The sequence below is a fragment of the Mytilus californianus genome, unplaced genomic scaffold, assembly GCF_021869535.1.
Source record: "Mytilus californianus isolate M0D057914Y unplaced genomic scaffold, xbMytCali1.0.p SCAF_5, whole genome shotgun sequence".
Classification (NCBI taxonomy): domain Eukaryota; kingdom Metazoa; phylum Mollusca; class Bivalvia; order Mytilida; family Mytilidae; genus Mytilus; species Mytilus californianus.
In genome coordinates, this window is record NW_026262701.1 from 35,415,657 (window position 1) to 35,443,413 (window position 27,757).

Consider the following 27,757-nt stretch of genomic DNA (forward strand, 5'->3'; position numbering starts at 1 on the left):
TAAACATTAAACAATTTATTAGTAATAAATAACATTAAATATGATACAATGCTATGTAATAATGAATATTAATATCAGTATGAACTGGCGCTACTTTGAAAGACTATTTTTTTGTATTTGATCATTGTAAAATAAAATTTTTGTATTTTATCAAAAATAAAATAAATTGGTGACCATCTTGAAAATTATAGTCATTAGAGTTGTTTCCCTTTTGTCACTGACATAATACTGTGCAGAAACTAAGCTAGATTCGACTAGCTTATTTTCTTTAAAGTCCAAATTGAGATCAGGCTGTAATGAATTTTCAAATATTTTAGGCAGGACGAAAGATGTTCGTTTCCTGTCAAAATTTGAATACTTTAATGTCTCCGTTTTCCTGTGTCACAATTAGATGTCCAAATGGACTGAGACATACGGCAATAGGACTAACCAGACCGTCATTAGATGTCATTACTACATATTTGTACTTCCCATCAATGCCTAACATATGAATGGCGTTTCCATTTTTGTCGGCGATAATAACGTTTCCGAGTCTGTCCGTACACATTCCTCTTGGATCTTTAATTACACTCTCATTCATCGATTCTTCGTACCTAGCTTTACCGTTTCTACCTAGACATATCAAATTGTTTCTTGACTGGCAATCGGAGACAACTATTTCCCCTTGATTATTTGTGCATATATAATATGGCCATGTAAACAACAGTCGTCCGTGTTGACGATAGTCATCGCGGTAGGTTTGTAAAATTGCGCCATCTACCGTCAAGACGTCAACACACTGTCCACCAGAAGAACAACAAGAGACCACAATACATGGATTTCCAGGAACGGAGAACGCATCACATGCAACTCCTCTGTATTGTTTTGCAGTTCGGATTCGCTTCCGTATTCTCATTACATCGTCTTTAAGTATTACAAATATAAGTGTTGAAAGTTCCGGAAGTGTGACTACTAACTCTGTACTTGAAATGTCTACTATTCCGTGAGGCCAACTTGGTACTGATGCCTCTCCCACGACACATCCACTTGGATCAAATGCTTTAATTTTCTTATTGTGAAAATCTGTAATTATCGGCGTACCGTCTTCAAGAACTGCAATATCGATTGGCCAGCATTTCTTTGAATCTCCATCTGTCTTTCCGTTAAAAGAAAATAACAGGGGTATACTCTTCGACTTTTGCATTTCAGGTTTAGCAGGTACCTGTGGACGTGACGTTGTATTCGATTGTGGTTCAGTATTGCAAGGTGATATTTGATTGGCATTTAATTTTACCGGATTCTGTTGTAACTGACCGTTTAAGCTGTCAGACGGTATGCTAGTGTTCAAACTTTCTATCTTCTTTGGTGACATGCCTTCGTCTCTGTTCCTTTCTTGGCTTTGTGTTTTAGGCATAGGGATTGTGTCGTCTATTCCATCTTCTATAGATTTAGAGCGACATGGTTGAGATTTAGATGTTACGGATGATGACAAAGCATGACCTTGTTCTTTCTTTTCTATATTTCGTCTGCCAGTAGGTGGAGAAAATGGAGTAACCGTAGCTTCAGGTGGTAATGGTGGTTTAATTGAAGTTCTCGATGTACGAGAAATATTTCCCTGAGGAGTAATTTCAGAGTCAGCTTTTCTTTCTGGCGATAAAACATTTCTTTGTGTTGACGTTCTTACTGAATCTCGTCTACTTTCGTTATTTAAATTTCGAACTGAAGATTTTATGCTTTCTCGGTTTGTTTTTTCTTCTCTTATATCAGCATTACTGTGCGATTTTGCTCTAGATACACTCGGATATCTCGGTGTTCTAGGTTGTCTCGGTAATGTGCCGGCACGGTTAGGTACATTCCTTTCATTCTGTTTCACATTGTCTTTATGAACACCTCGCATGGGAGTATTTCGGCGTCTAGGAGGAATAGGAGCGGCTTCTTGTGAACTTACCGATTCACTCGACGTTGAAGACATACTATTTGTCGGAGTTAAAGATTTACCTGATGGTTTTTCAACTCTAAATGTACCCGTCCTTTTAATGGTACCTGTACGATTTTGACTTTCGTCGTCATCGTAGCCATTCATACTCAAATAGTTTTCTTTGTTTAAATCTACAACATCAATAATCCTACCAAACGATTTCATTTCAAGAATTCGCTGTAAACATGGATCTATGGAAAATTTGTATCTCGTATTCAGTTTGTTTAGTTTTGCCTTTTGGATAGCAGACCTCATGTCATCAACTTGGACTTTGATAGTATCAAAGAGAGACAGTATTTCTGAATCACTTCCGAATTTCATCAAGTTTTGTAATAAGTTGTTTGTATTTTCAACGTTCTTTTTCATTTCGTCAACATCTTTCAGCCTAACATCGACTTCATTCATAGTTGATTTATGTTTCTCTTCTAATTCGCCGATCAGTTTGTTTTCTAGATTAAGTAACAGTTCATTTATTTTTGATCTAACGTCTGATAGTTCTGCAATTAAGTGTGTCTTGTTATCTGCAAGTTCCGACAACTCTTTGGAATGATCGGTTGCCCACTCTGACAGAATTTCTCGTTGTCGCTGTAAATCTTTGTAAACATGTTCAGTTTCTGGTTTTAATTTTTGAACAGCGTCTGAAACAGTTTCAACCATTTCACATCGTCGATGTTGAACTGCAACACAAGAAGAACAAATCGCAGCATGACAATCGACACAATAAAACTCGATTATTTTGTCCCTATGATAAGAACAAGGGATATCCTTTCTCGTGCTCAAAATCGACTGCATTGGATTGCTGCGCATGTCTTCCAAAGAGATCACCACGTGTTCACGACATGCTTTGATGACGTTATGAGCATTGATGCAAGATTGACAAAATGCAATTTTACATGTTTGGCACCAGTTTTCAGCTTTATTTCTACGAGATTGTCCTTCTATACTGCAAGATTCACAGTGTTTTTCTGTTGAGTGCATATCAAGTTTCTCCATTAAACTTTCGATAAAATGATTATCCGGGAAAACCTCTGCCCATTGCTGGACATTTCTGTTTCCAATGGGAATGTCGAGTTGTATTTCTGATCTACATACGGGACAAGAGAAGCATTTACTAGTCTCGTTACAATTTTCATCACCACTAATAACTACTTCCGGTTGACTATCGTCCAGCAGTTTGTTTAGAGATTTAGCCAGACAGTCTTTACAGAACGTGTGAAGACATGGTAACAGTTTAGGGCTCCTGTATCGCTGGATACAGATCGGACACACGAGAAATTCTTCTTTTATCTGTTTTATGGTTTCCATCTCAAATTAGTTATCCACTGAAATAACAGAAACAATTTTAATTATGTTATAAGAGTATGAATACGGTATACTAGTTTATGCATAATGATTATTATTTTCAATAAATAAAATGGTAACCCCGTCGATAATTATTACTGATTGACCTATACGTGCGTGAAAAAGGTAGGGACGTTGCGCACGATGTTGGTACCAATTCCATTTTGCTATAGATTAGCATAAAAATAAATACGTAGACTGGTCAGTTCGATAAAAATATAATGATTTCTGATTGAATTCATTCCATTAGACTTGAAATTAAAGAAAAAAAGGAACCGAAATTTAAAATACCAGGAATTATAACACTTAATTATCCCATTTTTACGCAAAAGCGTAATGTCCAACGTTTCATTTTGTGTGCAAAAGATCAGAGTTCCGTTTCTCTCCTACGGTATTTTTTCTCTGATCATCGTAAAACTTCACAATAATATTGCTATTGTTATAATTATTCGCGTGTTAAAGCAAAATCAATATCACTGAAACCGTAATCCGGAAAATGTTATTTTTGTAAATGGTCTGAAAAATGTCCAACCGTATGCAAAGTAAGTATATTTCGGGTTTGCGCATTTATACCGTGAAATTGAAAAAGCTGAGAGAAAAAATATTTATTATATTTTGAAAGTTTTTTTACTTTTCTCCTGGTTCATGATATTTTTTTGCCGGAAACCATGCGTATAGTTTCTATTGCAATGACTTCAAAAAGTATAGCCATCTTGTCCCAACGAAAAAAACGCTGTATTTTCTTTAAAATTGAGGTTTTAACGAGATGTCTATCAAATAAGCATAGTTAGATCATAAAAAAATAAAACTTGGCGGTAAAGGTTTTTCTGTTTTTCTTCTTAAACAATATAGTGTTTAATATTTTTTCGTTAGGCAACAAGGTTTTTAGATCGTTTCAAAAAGTATAGCCGTTTTGTCCCAACGTTCGCAAAACGTAATTGATGTCATGCTCTGGTTTTTAATTTTATATCGTAATTATTTGTTTCCAGTTTAATTCGAATGAAAATAAAAATACATGTATAAATTACAATACAACCAATGTATGAGAAAGGAATAGTTTAAGTTTAAATTCAAATGTTGACCAAATGAGATCGATATAAAAAAAATATCGGGATCTTAGGGTTTTTTTTTATAGCATATTTGTTTTATATAAGGAACATTGTCTATCTGCAAGTTTTAAATCGTCAAAAGTAACATGTATATTTTTTTGTTAATAAAATAAAATAGAGAAAACCCATTGCTGGCAATTATAACAAACAAAGGATATGCCACAAAAATACGGAAATGAGAAAATTTAAAACATGAGTCCCGAATGTTTAACTTCTTAAATATTTTGCGACAAAGAAAGCATCGGGAAATGATAAAATATAGAAAGGAAACGGAAACGGGAAGAAATGCAACAAAAGGAATAAATATGCAAAAAATAGGAGAATATGAATTCAAAATCAAATTTATATTAAAAATAAATCTGTGTAAATTTGGAAATTATTGTATCGGATTCATTAATGCGAACTGCTGCCGAAAGGAAAATTATCAATTATGGCCTGGAAAGACTGACAACTCCTGTAAATGAATTTCATTAAAAAAATATCTATACGACCACTTTGAGTTTTATTTGTAAATTGATGCATTTTTTCAGACAAACCGAAATCGGTTACCAAATTCACAACAGTAAATTGACATCATCAATAATATGCTTGAACGCCTGAAACTTTCTTTGAAATCGTCGAAATCGCCTTATTTTGAGGAACGTCGTGAAACGCTAAGTAGAACCAACATCGTGCGCAACGTCAGGGTATATTTCCCCTCAATATATAAACCACAATCACTTCAATTTTTAATAAAACAAAATGCATGTATTCACTTTCTAATATAGGTTTTAACAGCATTATGTCGTATTAAAATCATAAATTATAAAAGGTGGCTTACAACTACAAGTTGTTAGATTTTGTCTTTGATTATGAAAAACCTTCAAAATCAAAACAAAAATGATGTCAATAAAACTTATTCAGTTTGGTTTTGGATGACCGATGCTGCAAAATTTTACAATCATATACCATTTAAGTCAAATAATTTTTGGTAAAATTTATGATAAATCTTTAAACTACAAATATTTATTTAACTATAATAAAATTTTCATATTAAAATTTGTGTTATTTCTTTGTTTTTATCGTCTTAGTGAAACAAATATAGGGGATCTTTGCAAGTACAGTTAACAAACAGTGGAGAAACAAAATAACAGCTTGTAAGATTCAAAGAAACGGAAATTCTTTTACTAAAGTTTCAAAATAATCTAATAATAATTGGAAAAGTTGTGAGTGAAATAATTTGTAAGCTTGTGAAGACATACGGTTAATGGGGCCTCGGTGGTCGAGTGGTCTAAGTAGTCGAACTACTGTATCACTAGCCGGTCAACACTGAGGTTGTGAGTTCGAATCCCGCACGGGGCAGGTGCACTCGACTCCAATCTTAATTGACTAGAATTGTCAGTTTTCCTACCGAAGGTCGGTGGTTCACTCCGGCTTCCTCCACCAATAAAAACTGACCGTCACGAAATAGCACAATAGTGTTGAAAGTGGCGTTAAACACCAATCAATCAACATACGGTTAAAAATAAAAAATGAAAATGAATTTCACCCTTCAGTACTCCTGACTAGCCGATTAAAATGGCTGAATCTTTTATTTATTATAATTTTCCGTGATTCATCATTAAAATCCTTTTTTCCACTCTGCTTTTTCGACCGATTTATTGTGTCGTTAAAAAAGAATCTAAAGTTATGAATAGTTCATATATTAATATGAAATACAATATATACTGTGTTCTCTTTTATATTTTACAAAAGCTACATACTTTAATTAAGTCACTTCGTCGTATTTCAAAGCGCAGTGAACTTTGGATATGAAATAGAACAGTATTAAATGTAGTTCCGAGTAACTGATTTGTATCTAAATTTGTTTATACAATTTATGATCATCCTACACACCATGTAAGACACATTGTATGAAACATAAGAACTTTAAATATCTTGATAAATATCACAATTATTTCACAAAAAGATAACATTTAAAATATTGTGTCTACACATAGACAATACACGCAATGGTCATACCCCGAGTTACTTAAAATTAGAAAATAAAAATTTCAAAAAAAGATAATTTCATATCTAGTTCTTCCTGTTAATTATGTAATATGTTGTATCAACTATTCTTTTTGTAGTCTGTCTAGTCCAGTTAAATTAAAACCATTTTTGTATTCTTATCAAAGTAATATCGGATGTAGCAAATTCCAAAAATTGCCGATTGTAGTCTATCTAATATATTACATCTTTATGTTATTTGTAATGTAGGTAATTTTATTTTGATGATAGATCTTTGATCATCTCTGTTTAATTTATTCACAACTTTTCAAGACTCCGGTTTTAAAGACAACTGTCCGTATCGTTGAAGACCGCATGTTGAACTCTAGCTGTCTTTTGGTTTTTTTGTTTGTCTTTTTTTTCTTTTAGGTCGTTTGGGTAGCTGTCTCAGAGACTACCAAAGTTCTGCCATCAACAGCAAATTCTCCAAAATGAAAAAAAAAAAATTGAATTATAACAAAAGACACCACTGACATAGTTCCCTACTAATATAACAAAAGACACCACTGACATGGTTCCCGATTAATATAACAAAAGACACCACTGACATGGTTCCCTACTAATATAACAAAAGAGACCACTGACATGGTTCCCTACTAATATAACAAAAGACACCACTGACATGGTTCCAGACTAATATAACAAAAGACACCACTGACATGGTTCCCGAATAATATAATAAAAGACACCACTGACATGGTTCCCGACTAATATAACAAAAGATACCACTGACATGGTTCCCTACTAATATAACAAAAGACACCACTGACATGGTTCCCGACTAATATAACAAAAGATACCACTGACATGGTTCCCGACTAATATAACAAAAGACACCACTGACATGGTTCCCGACTAAGTGAGACACATCAATAAGTGGCTTGGCTCAACCAGTGGAATAACAAAATATGCATACAAGAATGTACAATAAAAATCTGTACAGGAAAATTACTTAACTCTATTATAACGTTATAATAGATTAAAAAAAATACAAGTAAAAGCAAAACTATTTCAAACAACACCGTATCAAAGAATGCTAGTAGTAATTGGAATCTTAACCTGATGAAATAAAATCAAGCAGTCCTAAACTAATATCAACGACTACTTTTAAAAGTGAGACGAGAGGAATTCATACAACAACGTCATCAGGACCGATTATCAGGGTTTTTGCATATTGATGAAATAAAAACTGCAAGTCACAATCATAAAGCTTTTTGACGAATGAGTTCAGCGAACGAGTTCAATATGCTTCTCATTGTGTTAAGCAGCTGATAATATGAATTGTTTTTAGACTGGTTTTTTTCATATAGCAACAATAGTGTTTCTTTGTTTTACACGAAAACCACAAGATAAAACAAAGAATAGAGGATCAGTCTATTATATGTGGGTAAACTCATCAAAGATATCAGGCTTATAATTTGGTATGCAAGACGCGCTTTGTTTTCTATATAAGATCATCAGTGGCGCTCAAATCACGACAATTGGAGGGCCACATAAACTACAAAGTTGAAGAGCATTAAAAACCGATATATACTACTGTCATTTTAAATATCTTATGAATAAGCAAGAACATATATCAAATAAGGGAATACAAGTTAAATATTGAAGAATATTTTCCAAAAAAACCCCAAAAAAGGAAGTAGAAAAGGAGGTCGATCCATGTCCCAAGTGCAGTGTAAAAACCTAGCATTGACCATCTTCCACAAATGTAGAAATTACAAAGGCCATTTGACATATCAACAATCAGTCTAATTTAAAATCAGAGCTATAGGTAAGTGTACAACTATACATGGTATGAAGTATTTCTTGACTTCTTATTTTTATTTCTATATAAACTGAATGCTATTTTACATTGACATTCTTCTTCAAATGTTAAAGTAACAAAGTCCCCATAAACACCATAAATCAATGTTGATGAAAGGGATATACACATTGTATCAAGTAATCATTTCTAGTTTTGTTCAATGTAAACTGCATAAACTTTTGTCAGAGATAAAAGTATTTTGTTACGGACTGAGAAGTGGATCGACGTAGACAACACACTATGATGTTGGAGATACATTTCCTTTCAGTAAGATTTTTCGAGTATGCTTTAAAAAAATAATTGATACTATTACGGATATATATATGACGATTAATAGACATGAGGACAATTTCACTTTTTCATGGAAGAAATTAGCCAAAAAACAAACCGTGTTCGATTGTTTTCACCTTGTTTTCAATATTATAAACACATTTATTTATTTTCCTACCTGAATTATAAATCAGATCCACATTTTACTTTCTGATTAATTATTTGAAATATCGAATATTAAAACTCTGCACATGTTTCATTTTCGTCCGAATATTCAGCTAAACAAATCACACCTTTATGCTATCAATATACTTCATAGGTAGATACCTCAGGCAAATTATTAAATCTGTTTGAGGAATTTATATATTTATTATAGTGTAGGATAATGTATGCGTATGGACTTTAAAAATTTGTCATCAGCGGCCTTTCGTCATAAACACGGAGTGTTTTCTTTCAATTTAAAGAATAGATCTAATAAAAATATTTAGTTTCAGTGCTTGTTTTTCTTCAACTTTTGGTCATAAGTTTTTCAAGTTCAAAATGATCATCATTCATTTCCCTTTTTAATTTTTAGATTGACTTTGATATGTTATTAATGCTATACTGTGTGACTTTCTTATCGTTTTTATAAAAGGTATAATACATTGTAGTAATAGTTGTCACTTTTTTACGATGATGATAATGTGTAAGGTCCAGTGGCAAGTATTACATTCACATGATGAGAAGATGTTAATGTGATATGAATATGGACCCTGCTTTGTACATGTACTAGACTGACACGCTGAGCTAGATTTTCATAAAGTAGCAATTCGAAAGACATGTCACCCAATCCGGACTCATTATTGGGACGCCTAGCCGACCAGTGTCTTTACTATTACTAATTATAATCCGTTTGTCAATCGGAGAAGCAGCAAATACCGAGTTAACGTCTTTGGTTTGAGCCAGTCTTGGATTAAACCCACAACTTCCAACACCCGAGGCGAGTACTAAGAGGCGAGGCGGTGTCGTATTTTTGAAGACCCAACCTCGATTATAGAAATAGTTCGCTATTGTTGGTTCGTTTCTGTCAAATTACTTCACTAACCCTTTATCAATCTTACTAAATAACTTTTCTTTTTTGTGTCATATATTTGTTTTAGTGTTAGGGATCGTTTTTAGAAATGAGTGTACGAAATGAACACCACAGTTAAACGAGACACCAAGCTTATATAGCTTGTGGCATGGAAACACATATTTCTTCATAAAAAGCTTGAAAATACATCCTATAGAAAGTAAAATCGCTACTGTTAATTATTATTGATTTTTTTTTTTTTTTTTTTTTTTGTAGAGAGGGTAACTTCTGAATGAAATCGAAGCGGCTGACCTTCAACAATGAAGAACTACAGATAATAATAATTGTAGCCTATACAAATGTAGTCACATATCAAGTACCACAGATGTCAATGACCCCTTTCTGCTATGGAAGGAAATGTGAGATACTGTATAGCTGCTTATGTCATTGAGCAAATGAGAACGAATGAAAAACCAAGAAAAAAATCAGTTTGGGTTAATACTCTACCTTAACCTGAAACATTTAAAAAAAAAATATGTATGTATTTAAAGAAAAGAGGTCTTGAGTGCCAATAAATATTTTATAAGCAGATTAATTCCGTTTAAAATGCCATGTTTTATCTTCAGTTTTGGTTTATATTTTATTCAATGCCAACAATATCTACTCTGATTACTTTTATCAACACTTTTAATAACCATGTACAAACGGTATTAACGAGAAACCTATATAAAGAATATCGGTCCAATTATAATTTCACACGTCCTAATTCAATTCATTTTGTTAATGCAATACACATTCACTTGTAATTTTCCTAAGATGGAATTATGATGTGATTCTTTAATTTATTTTTAATGTAAATAAACTCTGCCTTAGGTCGTATGACAATACTAATATTACAAACAGTTCATGTGTCTATTCATAGTTTAAGAATATATTTGTGTTGAAATTGAAATATCTAATATCTTACCTCTGGCATCTTTTTAGTTTATTACCTTATTTAACCCGATTTGAAGTTTAAAATTACTTTTTATACATGTATCTTTCTGTTATATCCTTCTATTTCTGGCCTCAGAATTTGCTAAAATTATCTGTATACAACTAATATGTGTTGTTGTTTTTACTATTATCATTAATATTACATGTGTATTATCATCATGCATATACTTATAATTGATGCATGCAACTGCACTGTGTCAACTTAAAATTCACTCGTAAAGTACAAGACGGATGACACAAGAAAAAGACTTATTTTTTTAATTCTGTGAATTTTCTATCTTTTAATGTGAAAATTGATTTCAACCCCAACAATTTGATTTCCAGATGTGGAGGAGAAAAGAGATATATTTCCGAGCAAAAATATGATGATAGAACAGATAACATGTATTAATTTCTAGTGTAAAGTTTTTTTAAATTTTATTTCAAACTTTTTTAGAGCAAGTAATCAGTTACAACATACCCATAATAGGGGGCTAGTGTAGCAACTGGACATATCAACAGTTTACATTAGGATCATACTAGGCAGACATGATGATGTTGCAAAAAAGCAAACTTTGCCCGTATCATGTACAGCAATATTCATTAAATTATTCATTAAATTTTCGCCAAAAATTAAGCATTTTTTAGCATGAATGGAACATAAATTTGCTATTTCAGCCTTCAATTTCTAATGAAATAATTAAGTATTGAACTAATATAATTTGATATGAAATTATGTTTTATTACTGTCAATAAACTTTACCCCAAATCTACTTTCATTTGAATTCCCTATTAATAGTACAATGAAGAAAGAAAAACTTGACTCACATATTGTCTGTCAAAAAGGAAAAGTAAAATTAAAGATCTGTATCTATGATAAGTCCGGAATTGAAAACGTGATTGGGAGCGATTTAGATCCTATCATATACCCAGTGTATGTAATAAATTTTTGGTGAAACGAACATTTGTAATCTGATATAAAGGTTTTTACGTCAGCTTAGTACTTAAAGGTCGCAAATTTGGCAATAACTTTAGAGGCTGATAGGTTTAAAAGGTTATATTCTAGTCATTCAGGTGCTTAATTTAAGCCAAAAGACAACGGATGCGAATAGTGGAGCAGCATCTGTTTACCCTTCCGGAGCACGAGATCACCTCAAATTCTTTTGATGTTGCTCAGTCTGTAGTTTTTTAAGTAGAGTTAGTGTCTTGTGAACTTGTTTATCTTTAAGTGGTCTTTCGTGTTTTGCATTGGCGTTGTCAGTTTCTCTAGACTGTTGAATTTTGCATGTCCCAATGGTATCATCCGCTTCTTTTTTAAAAACTTTTATTATGAATTCTTATGCTCTATTTGTGCATGTTGCTATATCAATACAATAGCGTGGACCACGAAACACGGCTATAATGAGCAAGAATATCAACTGCCAGCTACATTTTTCATTAAAATATATTGAAAGTTGTGGAAAAGTTAATTACAAAATGTTGACCATTAAAATCAATTAATTCATTAAGGCATGCTACTACTTTAAAGATGACAGACATTTTTTTTTTGACAAAGAACTCTTTGCACTTTTTCATCCAAAAGCATATTCCACCGCCAATGCATACTAATGTCGATTGAAAGAGCTATATATATATACATGCACTGTGTTACAACTCTAGATTCTACTGACGAGGAAAGGTAACAATAGGCCACCGAAATCTGAATTTTTTAGTTCAGTCTAGGTGGCCGAGTGGCCTAGAGCGCTGGACACAGTGCAGGCGGTGTTGTCACGATATCCCAATAGCATGAGTTCGAATCCCGACGAGGGAAGAACAAAAATTTGCTTCCGCAAAATTTGCAGATTTAACATTGTTGTGCTGATATTTAGAGTAATTACGAATATATATATTTATAATCTGAAAATTCAGAAATTATTGCGTGCATTTATTATTACGATTTTTGAAAAATTGACATAACTGTGAGATAAATTTTTGCGATTTCAGGAAAATCTGCATACAGATATATGTATCAGATATCAGAATGCGAATTCTTTTTATTGTGATATTTACCCAGTCGCATTTTTCGCATTAATGAAAACCTCGCAATAATTTCTGAATTTACAGTATATATATATATGAAATTGCTGTTAAGTCCTTGAAAAATCGCAATATTGATTACTTCCAAGCTCCCTTACATACATATCTCCAAGAATATATGCAATAATCGACGATCCCCTGGTTGATTTTGTTTTATATATTCTATGTGATATGGAATGTAACGTTGAAACACATAGTCTATATTGAATATATTTACTGCCATAATCCGCTCTAATTTCTTGATTTAAAATTAGAATTGCATTTCTTTCTTTATTAATCTTTATATAAATAAAATCAGGATTAAAATATATGTTTGTTACATAGACCGTACGAATAACAACGATTTATTAAGTCTGGAAAATAGAGTCCGTTTCGGACGAAAATTAAATCTTACCAGCAATAATGAATAAACGCGTAAAGTCGCATCACTGCACTTACAGTTTGTCTAATACTTTATACTAAACATCAAGCTGTTTGTCCCTTAGTAACCTTTAAATATTATATGCTTTATTAAAACTATTATATCATATGTGGATGTTGGTATACACGAAAGGAGACAGTAACCCAACAACGCCATAAACTAAATGACATGAATGGTTCACTCGAATATCGTAAAGTAACATGTAGATTTAACGAAAATTTGTGAATTATGTTTTTAAGATCTACAGTATGTTAGAGCGTTTATGTGAATTCCGTTCTCCTTTAACTCAAGAATTTCCTTATATGTATTAAATCACACAGCAATTACGGGAATAGGGAAATATTCTACAATCGTCTATAAAAAGTACACTTTCAGTTTACAAAAACATATCAAAAGCAACATTAAAACGTAGAAGTATGTAAAGGTTGATGATATAAAATAGTTATTGTCATTTTATTACTACAAATTGCTTCAGTGATAATTTTCTATCTTAAAAAGACAATCATCACGGTTGTAAAGTTAGATCTGCAGGGTAGGTAACAGTCACTGGGTTATACTCATTTGCATATTTAATGCAACTTTAAAGGTAACATTTAACATATAGATGTCATATCTATCAAAGTTAATTTACAGTCATTATTAAGAACAACGTCTGATCTTTTTTTATTTTATTTTTTGAAGTACATTAACTTTAAAAATTTGGTTTGTTTTCAAAGAGATCATAAAGAAACAATTTTACGAAACAGTCATCGAAAGTGTCATTTTAAATATTATTGCTTATGATTTCTCAAGCCAGGTCACTTATCTTTAATATTTGATTAACATTAAAATTAAGTTTGCTAATAATAACGTTCATGTTTACGAATAAGATTAAAGAATGTTCATCTCATCAAAAACTTTTATAGTGTTAATTTGAAATATTGCTAAACGAATATTTGATCTACGCCACATGTACAGAAACCTCTAAAATGAAAAATATAAGGTATATAGTGGTAAATAAACATCCAAAGGGAAGTTATCTTTTTTATGGCTGATTATCGCTGGCCTTTTCAATATCTAATACATCTTCCTGTTAGCCTTTTGAGATTAGTGCTCACTCGCATTATCAATGTATGAAAGGTACTTGTCGACGTGTCGACTGACTTATGGTTTTCCTAGAGGTTGCCAATTATAGGCGCTGTAGTGCAAACGTTTTGAACAACTCTTAGAAATGAATATCCCAACAAGAAGTTTCTACCAGATAAATGTATCATATATGTTTTTGTGCCGAATAGGCAATGTTAATATTACATTAAATAAAACTAGTGGTCTGATAATTTTAAAGATATTTAAAGGGCTGGACTATACATATATGCAAGATAAGCTGATTTGTATAGTGTGTTGTTATGTTGCGCTGTTAAACCATTGTCCCAGGTAAGAATGTAGGTTTATTTCCCATGTAAGGAGCTTGTAAATCACTGGCTGTCGTTGGTTGCTGTCTGTGATATATGTTTTGTCATTAATTCTTCTGTACATAAATCAGGTCGTTTTGGTCTTTGGTGGATATCTGTCTCATTGGCAATCATACCACATCTTCTTATATATTTATTGATTAATTATTTTTAGGATGCATGAAAACAGGTTTTCCAGTCGGTTTGGCTGTTCTGATTTGATCCTTTTGTTTTTGTTTTTTTGCTCTCAAAAGTTTCAAATTTGTACCTTTCCAAACCTTCTGTCTCTTGTGTACCTCATGACGATTATTCCAGTAACAAGTGTCATGCGTATGCAAATGACATCATGCTTCTAAACAGGCTTTTTTCAAAGGAAAACACACCCTCTATTTAAATAGTTGCTTCATTGTTAATGCTTGATATGCCGGGTTTTGAGGGTGTGCGATATGAACAAAAATTCAATATTCTTTTAAAAAAAAAATGCAAACTACTTACGAATGGAACTTGACGGTCAACAATACGTTTCATCCCCGATTTAACATAACTGGTAAGTTAGTAAGTAATTATTTATTATAGTGACATTTGTATCATTACATACATTTATACAAGTATATACATAGAAATTTGATATTGGTAAGTAAAATAACAAAGAGCTTTAACTGGAAAAACAAATATCCTGACACCTATCGATACTTCTTAAGTAATTTCATAATTACAGAAACGTAATATTTCAAATTGCCGAACTTCACAAAGAGTTAACATTTTATAATGCTTTTTCAATTAACCAAAATGTTTATATATTATATATCAAAGAATCGCAACACCTCACGAAGCTATAGTAAAACGATTTTTTTTTTATCCTACCATTATTTCTTCATTAAAAGAAGTAGTTTGCACGCAGGTGAAAAATATTTTCTCAGCACTGAATGGTTAGGACCACCAAGCAGTTTGTCCCTTCGTAACCTTTAAATATCATATGCCTTATTAAAACTATAATTACTTACAGAATGAAAAAATATTAAATTTAAATACGAAATATTATACATCCTTTCAAAAACTTTGAACTTAAATATTATACAATGAAGTATCTCTAAGTACTTATTTTAAGTGGTTTTAGGGATAATTAATATATTCATCAGGATTTAAGTGGCACTAATTAAGGGCTAAAACTTGAAGGAGTGACCAAATGTATTTACCAGTAATACTGTTATATATAGTTGAGAAGTTTAAATCTATTTAAGATAGGTTATTCGCAGATTTAGAGATAAATGATTGGTTTCATTCATATAAGCAAAAGTGCTTAAACTCTGATATGAAATTACGCAGTAAACATATGATTTTAGTTTGATCAAGAAGCTATGCTTCGCCAGAGAAAATGATTTGAATGATTTTTTTCTGGTTTGTTCAAAAATGCTTCCAAATTAAATGAAGATAGAATATTTTGTGCGTTTCTTACTTCACATACAAAAGAACAAAAATATTATTTTTACAGTTGTTTAAAAAAAAAGAAATAAAGAAATGACAGTACGGGACATTAATAAATTTTCATCCTTTTGTTAATCCGCTTCTGGCTATTTGAAAAAGATTTTTTTTAATTGCTGTTGGTTTTTTTCATATTATCATCTTGCGTTAATGTTTTCTGTACATTATGGAAAGTAAATACTTATTTTTAAATTTACTTTTTTTTGGTCTGACCACACGCGATGAAACCACACATTGATCTTTGTATACAGAAAAAAGAAAAACTTACTATGAAACATACCCTATATATACATATGGCTTATTATCAAATATTTTCTGAAGCACTCCATGCATGTACTCTATCCGTCATTCGTGTTGTCACTTTTTCTTGTCAATGACATGTAATCTTAGACTGTGAGCTAGAAAACAGAAAAAAAAGCTTGTGAATGTCGGAAGTTCAATTTGTTGATATCAAAGCACAACTGCAAAGAACAGCCATGGTAACTACACGTGGTCAGACCACTAACACTTACATCTACACACTTATTATTCTATACTGTGTCTTAGTTGTTATTGGCTTTGAATTAGCTGTCAGTAACTGCGAGTTCTCAAATCTGTACTTAGTGTCTTTTTTGTTGTGGGGATATACAAGTACCCTGCCACGTCGGATCTGTGTTTTTGTAAGATGTATTCGGCTTTGTATCGATCTGAAAAGTTCAGCCCTTTTCAACTGATTTTTAAAGTTTGTTCTTATGTTGTACTGTTACACCATTGACCAAAGTTAGGGGAGGGTTGGCGCCTTCAAACTAGTTTAACCCTGCCACATTCTGTATGTGCCTGTCCCAAGTCAGGAACTTGTAATTCGGTGGTTGTAATTTGTTACTGTGTCATATCTGTTTTTCGTTAATTATTTTGTATTTAAATCAGGCCGTTTGTTTTCTCATTTGAGTCGGTTTACATTTGTCATTTCGTGGCCTTTTATAGCTGACTATGTGGTATGGGCTTTGCTTATTGTTGAAGCCCGTACTGTGACCTGTAATGCATGAGAATGTCATTTGGTCTCTGGTGGAGAGTTGCCTCATTGGCAGTTATACCACATCTTCTTATTTTTGAATTATATGGAAAACAGTTTTTTTTCAGAAGATTTAATATTATGTAAAAGAAAGGATTTAGTATATTTATTCATGACAAAAGTCCTTACACACGCTTGACAAGACCAAAGGTATGACTGCTTTCCATTCATTGGCATTTGATCTTGAAACCTAGGACTGTTTAATACCTCAGTGCAGGCATCTAGAAAGTTGATTCTTTTGTGCTATTTTGATCTTTGACTTCTGACGTCCTTACCAGACTAAGTATAAAAGGTAAGCTTGGTGAAAGTTTGAGCCTGTTGACGTTGGTGCCTTAAACATCATTGCATAGTAATACATTTGTGAAATCGGCTTTTGTCGACTGGTTTTAAAAACTATTTCTGCATGTAACAATTGCAAACTAAAACGAATTTATAAAATCTGTGATGGAATCGGTATAAATAAGACAAGGTAAAGACATGTTTACTAGCAAAAACGCTTTCCATGTCACGAAATGTTTTGTTTACCATCTGTCCTTGACATTCAAAATAGACAGTATGAAATATGGTCAAACTGTTGCTAAAGTACAATCATGTCTATGTACATTAGTACTTCCATTGTACTTTGTTTTGTTTTTTTTTTATCTAAAACATATGCATTCTATTTAGTACAAATACATTTTAATGAAATTAGCCAGATCAGCATTTAGTAGTTGCAAGTACAAAAATTATCAAGACTATTCGAATATATGTAAGATGACATTTAAAATCTTTACAATTTTGTTACTAGATAGTTAAACTTACCCCTAATTTGAAATATTAGTTTAAATTCTTAGGTAAACATGCACATTCAATACACATCCAAATGATTTATATATATTGATGTCATGTAAATAAAAGATTAAATTTTAAACAATCCTTCAACACTTTGTATCCAGTCGAGCGTGAACCATTTAACCTCTCTATCTACTTTACTTAGTAAGGGCTCAAATTGTTTTTGAAATCCAACTTCTTAAATGTACAGTCTAAAAATTTTCGTGTTTTCATTCCATTTGCTTCGGAACAACGGTCAAGTTAAAGTACCAAGGGTTGTTTTCATTTATAAATAGGTATAAAATCCTATTGAAATGTACCATAAAGAAAAGGTTAAGAATTTATTTACAAAGCTTTATCCGGATTTATGCGTCGATTGATATTTGCTTTCTTTATGTGTCTCATCTTTGAAGATTTTGTCATAAATTTAAATTTTAATTGGTACTATTTTAATTTAACTATTGTTATTTTTGAGGGATGACAGGTTTATCATCCGGTGGTCAACATTCAAGTGGAAAATCTTTTTATTGGTTGCTTAATACGATATTTAGACTAATTTTACTGGACATTCCTGTCCGCTTACCCGGAAATCTAAACAGTTCAAAAGGATTAGTTTTGCAATTTGTGAAGTTCAATATTGAAATATGTGTGAATCCTATAACTTATTGTTCATCCTAGTCACCGACTATTCATTTTAGTGGGGACATGGATTTTTTCTTGGACAACATTTTTCTCTCAACTTTAACAAAAAAAAAATAATAACAAAATTTTCAATAAAATATAAGATCAAGAATTGTTTTGAAACACAGTATTTGTGAATTAATATTGTCACGTGATTTTCAATGGAATCAAACTATTTAGTTTCACTTTCCATCTGAACTTTGTTTTTTTAACCATTTAGAATCAAACTGTTGATTACAAAAATATGCACACACCCCCCCCCCCCCCCCCCGACACACACACACACACACACACACACACACACATACACTTATATGAATAGTCGGTCTCTCAGTACCACATTTCGATTACTCTCCATGGACACAACAGCATGGCAACATTCCCTTGTTAATATTTACAATTACCAAGGAGTTTATATAAGATATAATTTATAACTTCCTTGATATTAGAATGTCTAATTCGACGCAAAACCACTTATCTTATAGTGGGATCATGTTTTTCTATATGTACTAGAATACATTTTTTTCATGTTCATGATATAAGAAAAATGCACCATCTTTTTGAAATTTCAAATAAGTATACTATATGTTAACGTAACAAACTAATTTACCAAAAAATATAAATATATTATTCATTTAAAAAAAACCACTTTATTTAACATTTATGTTTATAGAAATTTTAAATTGCATCTAAATGAAATAAAATGAACGAACGATTTTTATTTTGTGACCTGTGCATTGTAATGTGCATTCCAGTCGTAAGATTGTAACGAAATCCTTTAATCAGATTGTAAATCAAATAACCACACAGTATAGATAAGCCCCTGTAGTATTCACAAATACATTTTATTTCATTTTGGCAATTTTTACCTCTGCATTATATTGAGCTAACTTCTCAGTTCACAGTCACCAAGTACATGACGTATATACTCAGTCTTGTTTTAATTTACCAATGTAAAAACAGAATAGAAAATTCTGACCGGATTTATAGATTTGAAAGGTGAACTGATAAATTTGAATTGATAAATATATGTCGACATGAGATTTGTATGTAAGCATTTTAAGGTCAAACAACAAAATGCGAGAAAAAAATCGATATTGGTTTTTGCACATTAAAAAGTAACCTTCACAATATCGTTATACATATACATACATACGTAGGTGCATCAACTGTTCTTTTCAATTTAAAATATCTTCTCAGCTTATAATAAAGTTTATTTCACTCAACCTTTGATTTGTAACAAAACAACTTGCTTCACACTAGCTCAAACACGACAACAATACTGTTCTTGAGTGAAATAATTTAAAGAAAACCAAGCAATTTTTTCAGGCCGTACGGTGACCTATAGAAGTGGAGAGATGTGGATTGATTGCCAAAGGGACACTATCCAACAGAGTCTAAATGAAGCGGGTTTAAGCAACTATGGGCCACCATACGGATTTCAAAAATGAGCTAAATCATACTGTATATTCAGTAGATAAATGGTACTGTATATTCAGTTAAGATAAATGGTACTGTATATTCAGTTAAGATAAATGGTACTGTATATTCAGTTAATATAAATGGTACTGTATATTCAGTTATAGTTATAGACAGTGACATGACAAAATGTGAAACAGTTGAAACGATAAAAAAAGCCTTATGAGCATGTGCTCTCAACCCTCCCCTTACTCTGGGACAGTAGTGTAAGAGCACAAACATAAGAACTAACTGTTAAAATCAGATAAAAATGACTTGACTCATCAGATCTGCAAGAAGCACAAAAACAACTATCATAAAATAAAAGACAAAACATTCAATCTATCATGCTCGTAATTACTGAAAGCTAGAAGAAAGTCAAAACTTGTAAATAAATCATGTTCTTTCAAGCTTTCAATAAGTACACAGCGAAGAATGCCAAGATAATTGAAGGCTTAATCTCAAATATAATTTACAGAAAATGTAGCTCAACAGTCACATAGATACGGACGAGACAGAAAGTTCAGCTCAACAGTCACATAGATATGGACGACACGGAAAGTTCAGCTCAACAGTCATATAGATATGGACCATACAGAAAGTTCAGCTCAACAGTTACTTAGATATGGACGACACAGAAAGTTCAGCTCAACAGTAACATAGATATGGACGAGACAGAAAGTTCAGCTCAACAGTCACATAGATATGGACGACACAGAAAGTTCAGCTCAACAGTCATATAGATATGGACGAGACAGAAAGTTCAGCTCAACAGTCACATAGATATGGACCTAACAGAAAGTTCAGCTCAACAGTCACATAGATATGGACGAGACAGAAAGTTCAGCTCAACAGTCACATAGATATGGACGACACAGAAAGTTCAGCTCAACAGTCATATAGATATGGACGACACAGAAAGTTCAGCTCAGCAGTCACATAGATATGGACGACACAGAAAGTTCAGCCCAACAGTCATATAGATATGGACGACACAGAAAGTTCAGCCCAACAGTCATATAGATATGGACGAGACAGAAAGTTCAGCTCAACAGTCACATAGATATGGACGAGACAGAAAGTTCAGCTCAACAGTCACATAGATATGGACGACACAGAAAGTTCATCTCAACAGTCACATAGATATGGACGACACAGCCAATCTTTATACATCATGTCTACTTGTTGAGTATGCTATGGACTGTAACCTAAATTTACTAATGCAGATACAGCGATCTTTTTTAAATTTCATAACTAGATCATAAGTTTCGGATGAAATGTGTATTATAACCGTTTCCGTCGTTTGATTGTGTAATAAAGGCATGGAAACAATTGTATCCTCACTATTGTGAACGCAGCGTAGTTGCTGAGCTTACTTTATAGCTATGCTTAGTTCATATTATTTAGGTCTGAGTTTGCAGAAACCGATGTTTATTCCAATATCATGCAGTTATACAGTGTATTTGGAAGTAAAACTGTGCATTGGCGAAATGGTATCTTAAACAAGTTATGTTGACCTTTTAGTCGCACCTGTTATTTGAAATACTTATCTAAAACGTTATTGGCTTTATTTTTCTAGTCCTTTAATGAACTGTACGATTCTGTTGACTTTTCAATATAAGGTCTACTTTTAATTCACCTGTCAATTTCTAACTAAAACCACTTTTATACCAAGAACAAACAAGTCACCTTTATTGTAAACCAGTGGTGGTTGTTCATTCCGGATTTGTACAAAAGTAATTTGGGAAATTTAATTTTGTTTATTTGCCTTATATATAATGGATACGGCGTCGGACTGCTTTTTATCAAAAATTGTTTATCTTATGTCGTTTACTTTATATTGACCATCGTATTGTAATTAACTTTTTAATTTAAATCTCAGAGATCAAAATTATATGGAATTAAAGACTAAAAAGACTGTTCGTGCACATCTACAGTGCTTTATGTATAATTTCAGCTTTTTATTCACGCTTATGAGTACATTGTATGTCTAATATACTATTCAATTTGTTTAATAGAGGAATACAATTAATGGTCTGCAGGGTCAAGTTTTCCCTATGATACATTACCATAATGAATTCATACAAAGTGTTTTCTGTAGTGAAGTTGTAATTGTGTTTTATGTAGTGTTGAAATAATGGTGTTTTCTGCAATTTTGTAGTAATGGTTTTCTGTAGTGTTGTAGTAATAATGGTGTATGTGGTGTAGTAGAAATGGTGTTTTGTATAGTGTTGTAGTTATGATGTTTGATGTAGAGTAATAGTAATAGTGGTTTCTGTAGTTATGGTGTTTTCTGTGGTGTTGTATTTATGATTTGTTTGTAGTGTGGTGTTTTATTAAGTGTTGTTGTAATAATAGTGATTTATGAAGTGTTGTAGTAATAGCGTTTTATGTAGTGTTGTGATGATGGTGTCTTGTGTAGTGCTGGAGTAATCAGATGTTTTATGTAGTGTATTTAGTAATGTTTTTTTCTGTAGTATTGTAGTAATGGTTTTTTCTGTAGTATTGTAGTAATGGTTTTTTCTGTAGTATTGTAGTAATGGTTTTTTCTGTAGTATTGTAGTAATGTTTTTTTCTGTAGTATTGTAGTAATGGTTTTTCTGTAGTATTGTAGTAATGGTTTTTTATGTAGTGTTTAAGTAATGGTGCTATCTGTAATGTTGTAGTAATGATAACCTACTGAAATGTAAAAATAGCTTATTGCGGACGTGTAGACAAGTACTGCATGTACAAGATGTCGAAACAATAATGTAAAATAAAAAAAATAAACGAGTTTGTCACCGATATACTTATAAACATGCATACCTATAAAATGCTCAGGTCTTCAAGTATATAGTTTTACGGGACAAAGTCGTTTGTTACACGTGATAAAACTATTGTAAATGATATAGTTGCATAATATGTTGTAGGTGATATAAAAGATAGGATTGTTCTATATTCAAACCATTCAGGAAAGTTTTTTAAACAGGAAATACATGTGTTATTTCGTTTTTCGGATTACTAGACACATGGCATTTTTAAAAAGATTACTTTGATAATCTAAACAAACAAAAAAAGAATTTCTACGAACCAAATTTTTCCTATTTCATCGCGATGATACGGGGAAAAATTATTTGGCATTTGCAAGCTTGCATTTTGATATGTGGTTGTGTATGTAAAAAATATACCTACGCTATATATCTTTTGTTTTATTAACCTTGTATTGTCGATTTCCACCTAAGCATATTCCAACTTTTTCTACTAACAAACTGATTTCGTGACTACTTTAAGGAAATCACTTATACCTGGCAACTAATACATCTCCGAGGGCTAACTAAAGAAATCCAATCCATAAAACCTCCAAGAGATCATTATATATTCAGATTATTAAATTCCTGTCATTTATTTTGATAATAATTTGAAGCGGTAATTTTTCCTTCTGTACGTAGTAAAACCATTTCGAACTACCTTGACTAAATTAAGTGGCATTAAAGTCTTTTATTTTCTTTTAAAATCGTCTATACTATTTGATCTTGGTGATTTTTAAACGATTTTCAATTACATATCGTTTTTGAAAACTACCGATTTGTATAAATTGATTTTAAGCGATAAAACTGTTAATGTCTTTTTGGAAATGAAATTTCATTTATACAATGTTGTAACACAAATGACTTTATGGAGAATTTACAGAATCTAATTTAAATCCTTGATATGCCATATATTAAGTTTCGTGTCCAGATAATAGGTTTAAAAGGTCATAAAGTTGAAAAACCAACATGTTGTTCCATTTATGACAGAGCAATTTTTTCAAGTTTGTATTTCAAATACGCAAATCGGGTTTTATGGGATTTTTGAAAAATCACATTTCACATGAATTATTCTTTTCATCCCAAATGCTGCTTGCTATCCTTAAAGTATTAAAAGTAGCAAGTAACATTTGATTATCTTTAGATTGACAGCAAGTACACATATAAGTTTTGATCAGTGGATGATATTTAAGATACAGTTTAACGAGTTACAAGTTATTACTTCATTCTTTCTTTGATATCTTCCGCCTCTATTTTATAAAAGTTTGGAAGGGATCAGAATCTGTAAGTGCCCCATATACAATGTGGGGGTGCTGACTTTGGACCTTCAGTGTAGCAACCCTATACCTAATCAGATGAAAAAGATAACCACAGGAATGAATTGGAAATTGCACGTGTGAAAAGGTCTAGTACTAGTAGTATATTATTAGTAAACTGCCTGCTTCGTACAATCTGGTAATATGAAAGTGTTCTAAACAAGTCAAGTTAATATTAATAATATACATATATAAGTATATAGATAATTGACCAATGTGTAACTTATTTTTTCAACTCCATGGATTGCTTTATATAGCTCACAACACTAGACAAAATACCTTTATTGGGATCTAAGATAAGAGTTTGAGTCAAGCTGGTTAAAATTATGATAATGGGTTTTAATTGCATTTATAAGTGGTTTTCTAATATTACTGATGATTTGGCAATGAAGGAAAAAGTGTTTCTCATCATTTAAAATTTTGCAAACTTTACACACTCTATGGTCTCTTGGAATTTTCTTTCTTTCAATTTCCAAGTTATGGTCACTTATACGGAATGTTGTTAAAAGTTGACGACTATTAATTTTTTTTAGATTGTGCAAGTGGTCTTCCAGTTTAATTTCATTTTTAAGTTTACTATATACAACTAATATTACAACGGACACGTATTGTACATTGTTTTTGTTTAATATGTATATGAAGTGAAAACAAACTACTGATTTTCTTTTTTGATATATCAACTGACAGTTTGTGGTTTTTTGTTTTTGTTTCTACAATTAACAAACTGATTATGTAGCAACTATAAATATTTTAATGAAAAGACCACGAAAACCACAATACGCCAAACTTCGCATTATTGTAAGTAATCATAATAATATACATGCATTAATGCACTCGTTTTTCAGATGTCAAATATTTTTTAAAGGAATATTCTGTTGCATGTCTTTGATGTATGTTTACAGAGTTTTGGCTGCAGGGTCCCAATTATTCACACTTAAAACCAATTATGTCTGTTTGGGTTGCTCACACAATTTGCCTAAGTGGGAAGATTATCTAGCTTCAAAACCAGGTTTTACCCACAATTTTCTTCGGACAATGCCTGTACTAAGTTATGAATATGACAGTTGATGAATATGACAGTTGTTTTCCATTCGTTCATTTGGTTGATATAGTCAAACGATTGATTTTGTCAGTTTTCATAGACTTCCCCCTATCTTAATTTACCTTAGAATTCGGTATTTTTGTTAATTTTAATTTTAATTTTTGTCTTTTCTTTTTGTAGACAGGCTGATATCTCATTCATTTTTCATGACGTCACGATCATGTGCATAGACAGTTAATGTTTTTCTTATATTGTAATGCAACAATAAAACAAAAAACGAGGTAAGCGAGTTCAAAGAAAAGACATAAATATTCATGATGAAGAGATAAGGAAAAAACAAGGGTCATATGGTGATAGAGAAACCCCAAATTGGGCAAACTGGTCCCTGTAGCTATAAACAGCAACATACTTCATACCGACATTACGGTTATTAAGGTTATATAGATAACAGACTTTACTAAGTAAAACCAAAGAAGTTTTTTTTTCAATTTTTCGTGCATACCTTAACAGTATAATATGTTGTTGTCAAGTTCTTAATACAAATGTCTTTTAAATAACTGACAAAACAAATACATCAGTTTTATGACATTTCATTTGAACTACATATATTATCCATTGACAGAAAAAACAATTTAATTATTGCGTGTCCTTACGTATTTAGAATGGGTGTTCCCATAAAAAAAACTCATAAAGTTGAATAACAATAACCCTATTAAAGGAATTAGTCGAAAATCTTCTGGAAAAAAGAATGGGATAAATTTTAAAGTAAATTTGACATTAAATCATGATTCTTGACATAATGACAACATTTACAGCTATAAAATTAATAACTGTTCAGGACTGAAGCATAAAACTGAGAAAATGAAGTTCTTATTGTCATTTATTAAAAAATCATTTTAAGAAATGGCGCCCCATGTGACAGTCAACGGATAATTGTGATGATATGGGCAAGTGGAAAGGTCGTGACAACTAAAATAATCAAAAGCCGCACTACAACTTAATCGAGTTGGAAAGACTGAAGCAGAATCATAATCTATGTTTTGAACATTTTTTTTTTGTAAATTTTGTCGTTCACATTTGTTTGAATAAAAAAGGGATATGAGGTAAAGTCGTTATAATCTTGGTGTCAGGTCACATGACAGGTGCAAGCAATAAACATCCTCGTTACAGGAAATTCGTTCTAAGAAATAAAACTGTGGAGATGTAGAACAGCAATAATGTTCCCTTTATATAATTGTTATTACCTAGTACCGGGTATGTTATGACATGCGGTTCTTAGACCTCCATTCCATAGTTCTTATGTTTTTAATATATTTTCAACTATACATTAGCTAAGGAAAAAATCATTAAACATGTCCAAATTGTAAGGATTTTACACAGGTTCTGATCGGTACAACCAGAAACGTGTGTATTGTTCTTAAATGGACAGCAATCTGGTGCATTGTAATCAACTAAATGTTATTGTTACGAATATAGCAACAGAAACGGGGTCTTAAGCGGTGGCCAAGGAACATATACCAGACATGTGTTGGGAACAATAAATATCCTAATCAACTCTTATTATTTTAATCTTATTATTTAAACAAATATAAGTACACAAAAGCCTGCATATACATGCATTAAAACAAGGACGCATTCCATGCTAATACCGCTTATCTACTACTTAGTCTAATATAAGCTCTGACCACAATGCTGCCTGTGTCTGGGGCCAAATAAAGATAATCAATAAATTACTTCTGAGTACAATCAGAGTCAAGGTTTACATAAAGAAATTTAGTGCCAAATTAAATATTTGATGTGTGTATACTGTCGTCAGTCTTATGGACATTTATTATCACTGCTACGTCAACTGAACAAATTGTTGTAACAATTTTGACATGCAATATTTATTCGATACATTTAAAGTAAATATATACAATTTTGATAAATGGCATAGGAATCGATTTTGACAAGTTATAGACATCAAAAAGAAAAAAAGTAAAAGATATTAAAGAGCGAAATTTTATGTTATTTTTTTCTTAAAATCAATATTAAAATTTTGGAATGATCCTTACGAAAAATTCCAAATACATTTCCTTTATTCTTTGATAGGAAACTGAACAGAGGAGATTTGCAGCAACATTTAAAAGACATCGGAAAGAAAAGCTCCTTTTTGTGGAAATGATTGAAATTTATAAAAAGATCAAACACGTAGCATATAGTGCTAAGCCATTTTTTATCAATGAATTCAAAAATGCAATTTTTATTTACTGATTTTATGACGACGGTAGAAATCAGATAGTATTCCAACTATAAGTTTGTTTATATCCCTTTCATAAGATTATGTCGTACTTTAAAGATTTACAATCCATCACTGGATATTTGCATTCGCAAAAACATCGTTTCGCAAGCTGATCGCTATATCGCATAAACAATCATATATACAGCTTGTCCATTCCAAAAGACTTGTATCCAAAGAAGACATGTTGCGCTTACCTACAAATCAGCAAAAAATGTAAGAAAATAAAAAAAGTACTTACCAAATTAAAAAAAAATCCGTTGACAAGCCTTCAAAGACTATCTTTTGTGATAGTATTTCATCTGATAAACTTTTCCCTAGGCTCACACCAATATTAATGACATTATACGCCTCATATCGATGCATTTGTTAGATATTAACACTTGAATAA

The 27,757-nt window shown here is 31.8% G+C and overlaps 1 protein-coding gene across 4 annotated transcripts; it reads right to left on the reverse strand.

Moving 5' to 3' along the window:
• On the reverse strand, positions 1 to 27,757 carry LOC127701537 (transcription intermediary factor 1-alpha-like). 4 transcript variants are annotated; one of them, XM_052205428.1, is made up of 3 exons: positions 27,608 to 27,757; positions 16,225 to 16,342; positions 1 to 3,279 (listed from the first exon to the last, which is right to left on the reverse strand). In XM_052205428.1, exon 3 carries the CDS (start codon positions 3,260 to 3,262, stop codon positions 344 to 346), a length of 2,919 nt encoding a protein of 972 aa, XP_052061388.1. In that variant the 5' UTR covers positions 3,263 to 3,279; positions 16,225 to 16,342; positions 27,608 to 27,757; the 3' UTR covers positions 1 to 343. The 4 variants fall into 4 exon arrangements, with proteins under 4 accessions (XP_052061388.1, XP_052061389.1, XP_052061390.1 ...); XM_052205429.1 differs by having other exon boundaries at positions 16,213 to 16,342; XM_052205430.1 differs by lacking the exon at positions 27,608 to 27,757 and adding an exon at positions 17,797 to 17,866.

Bases quoted from the DNA above. Each gene is read 5' to 3' on its own strand.
- LOC127701537 (XM_052205428.1), bottom strand. From the start codon at position 3,262: ATGGAAACCATAAAACAGATAAAAGAAGAATTTCTCGTGTGTCCGATC.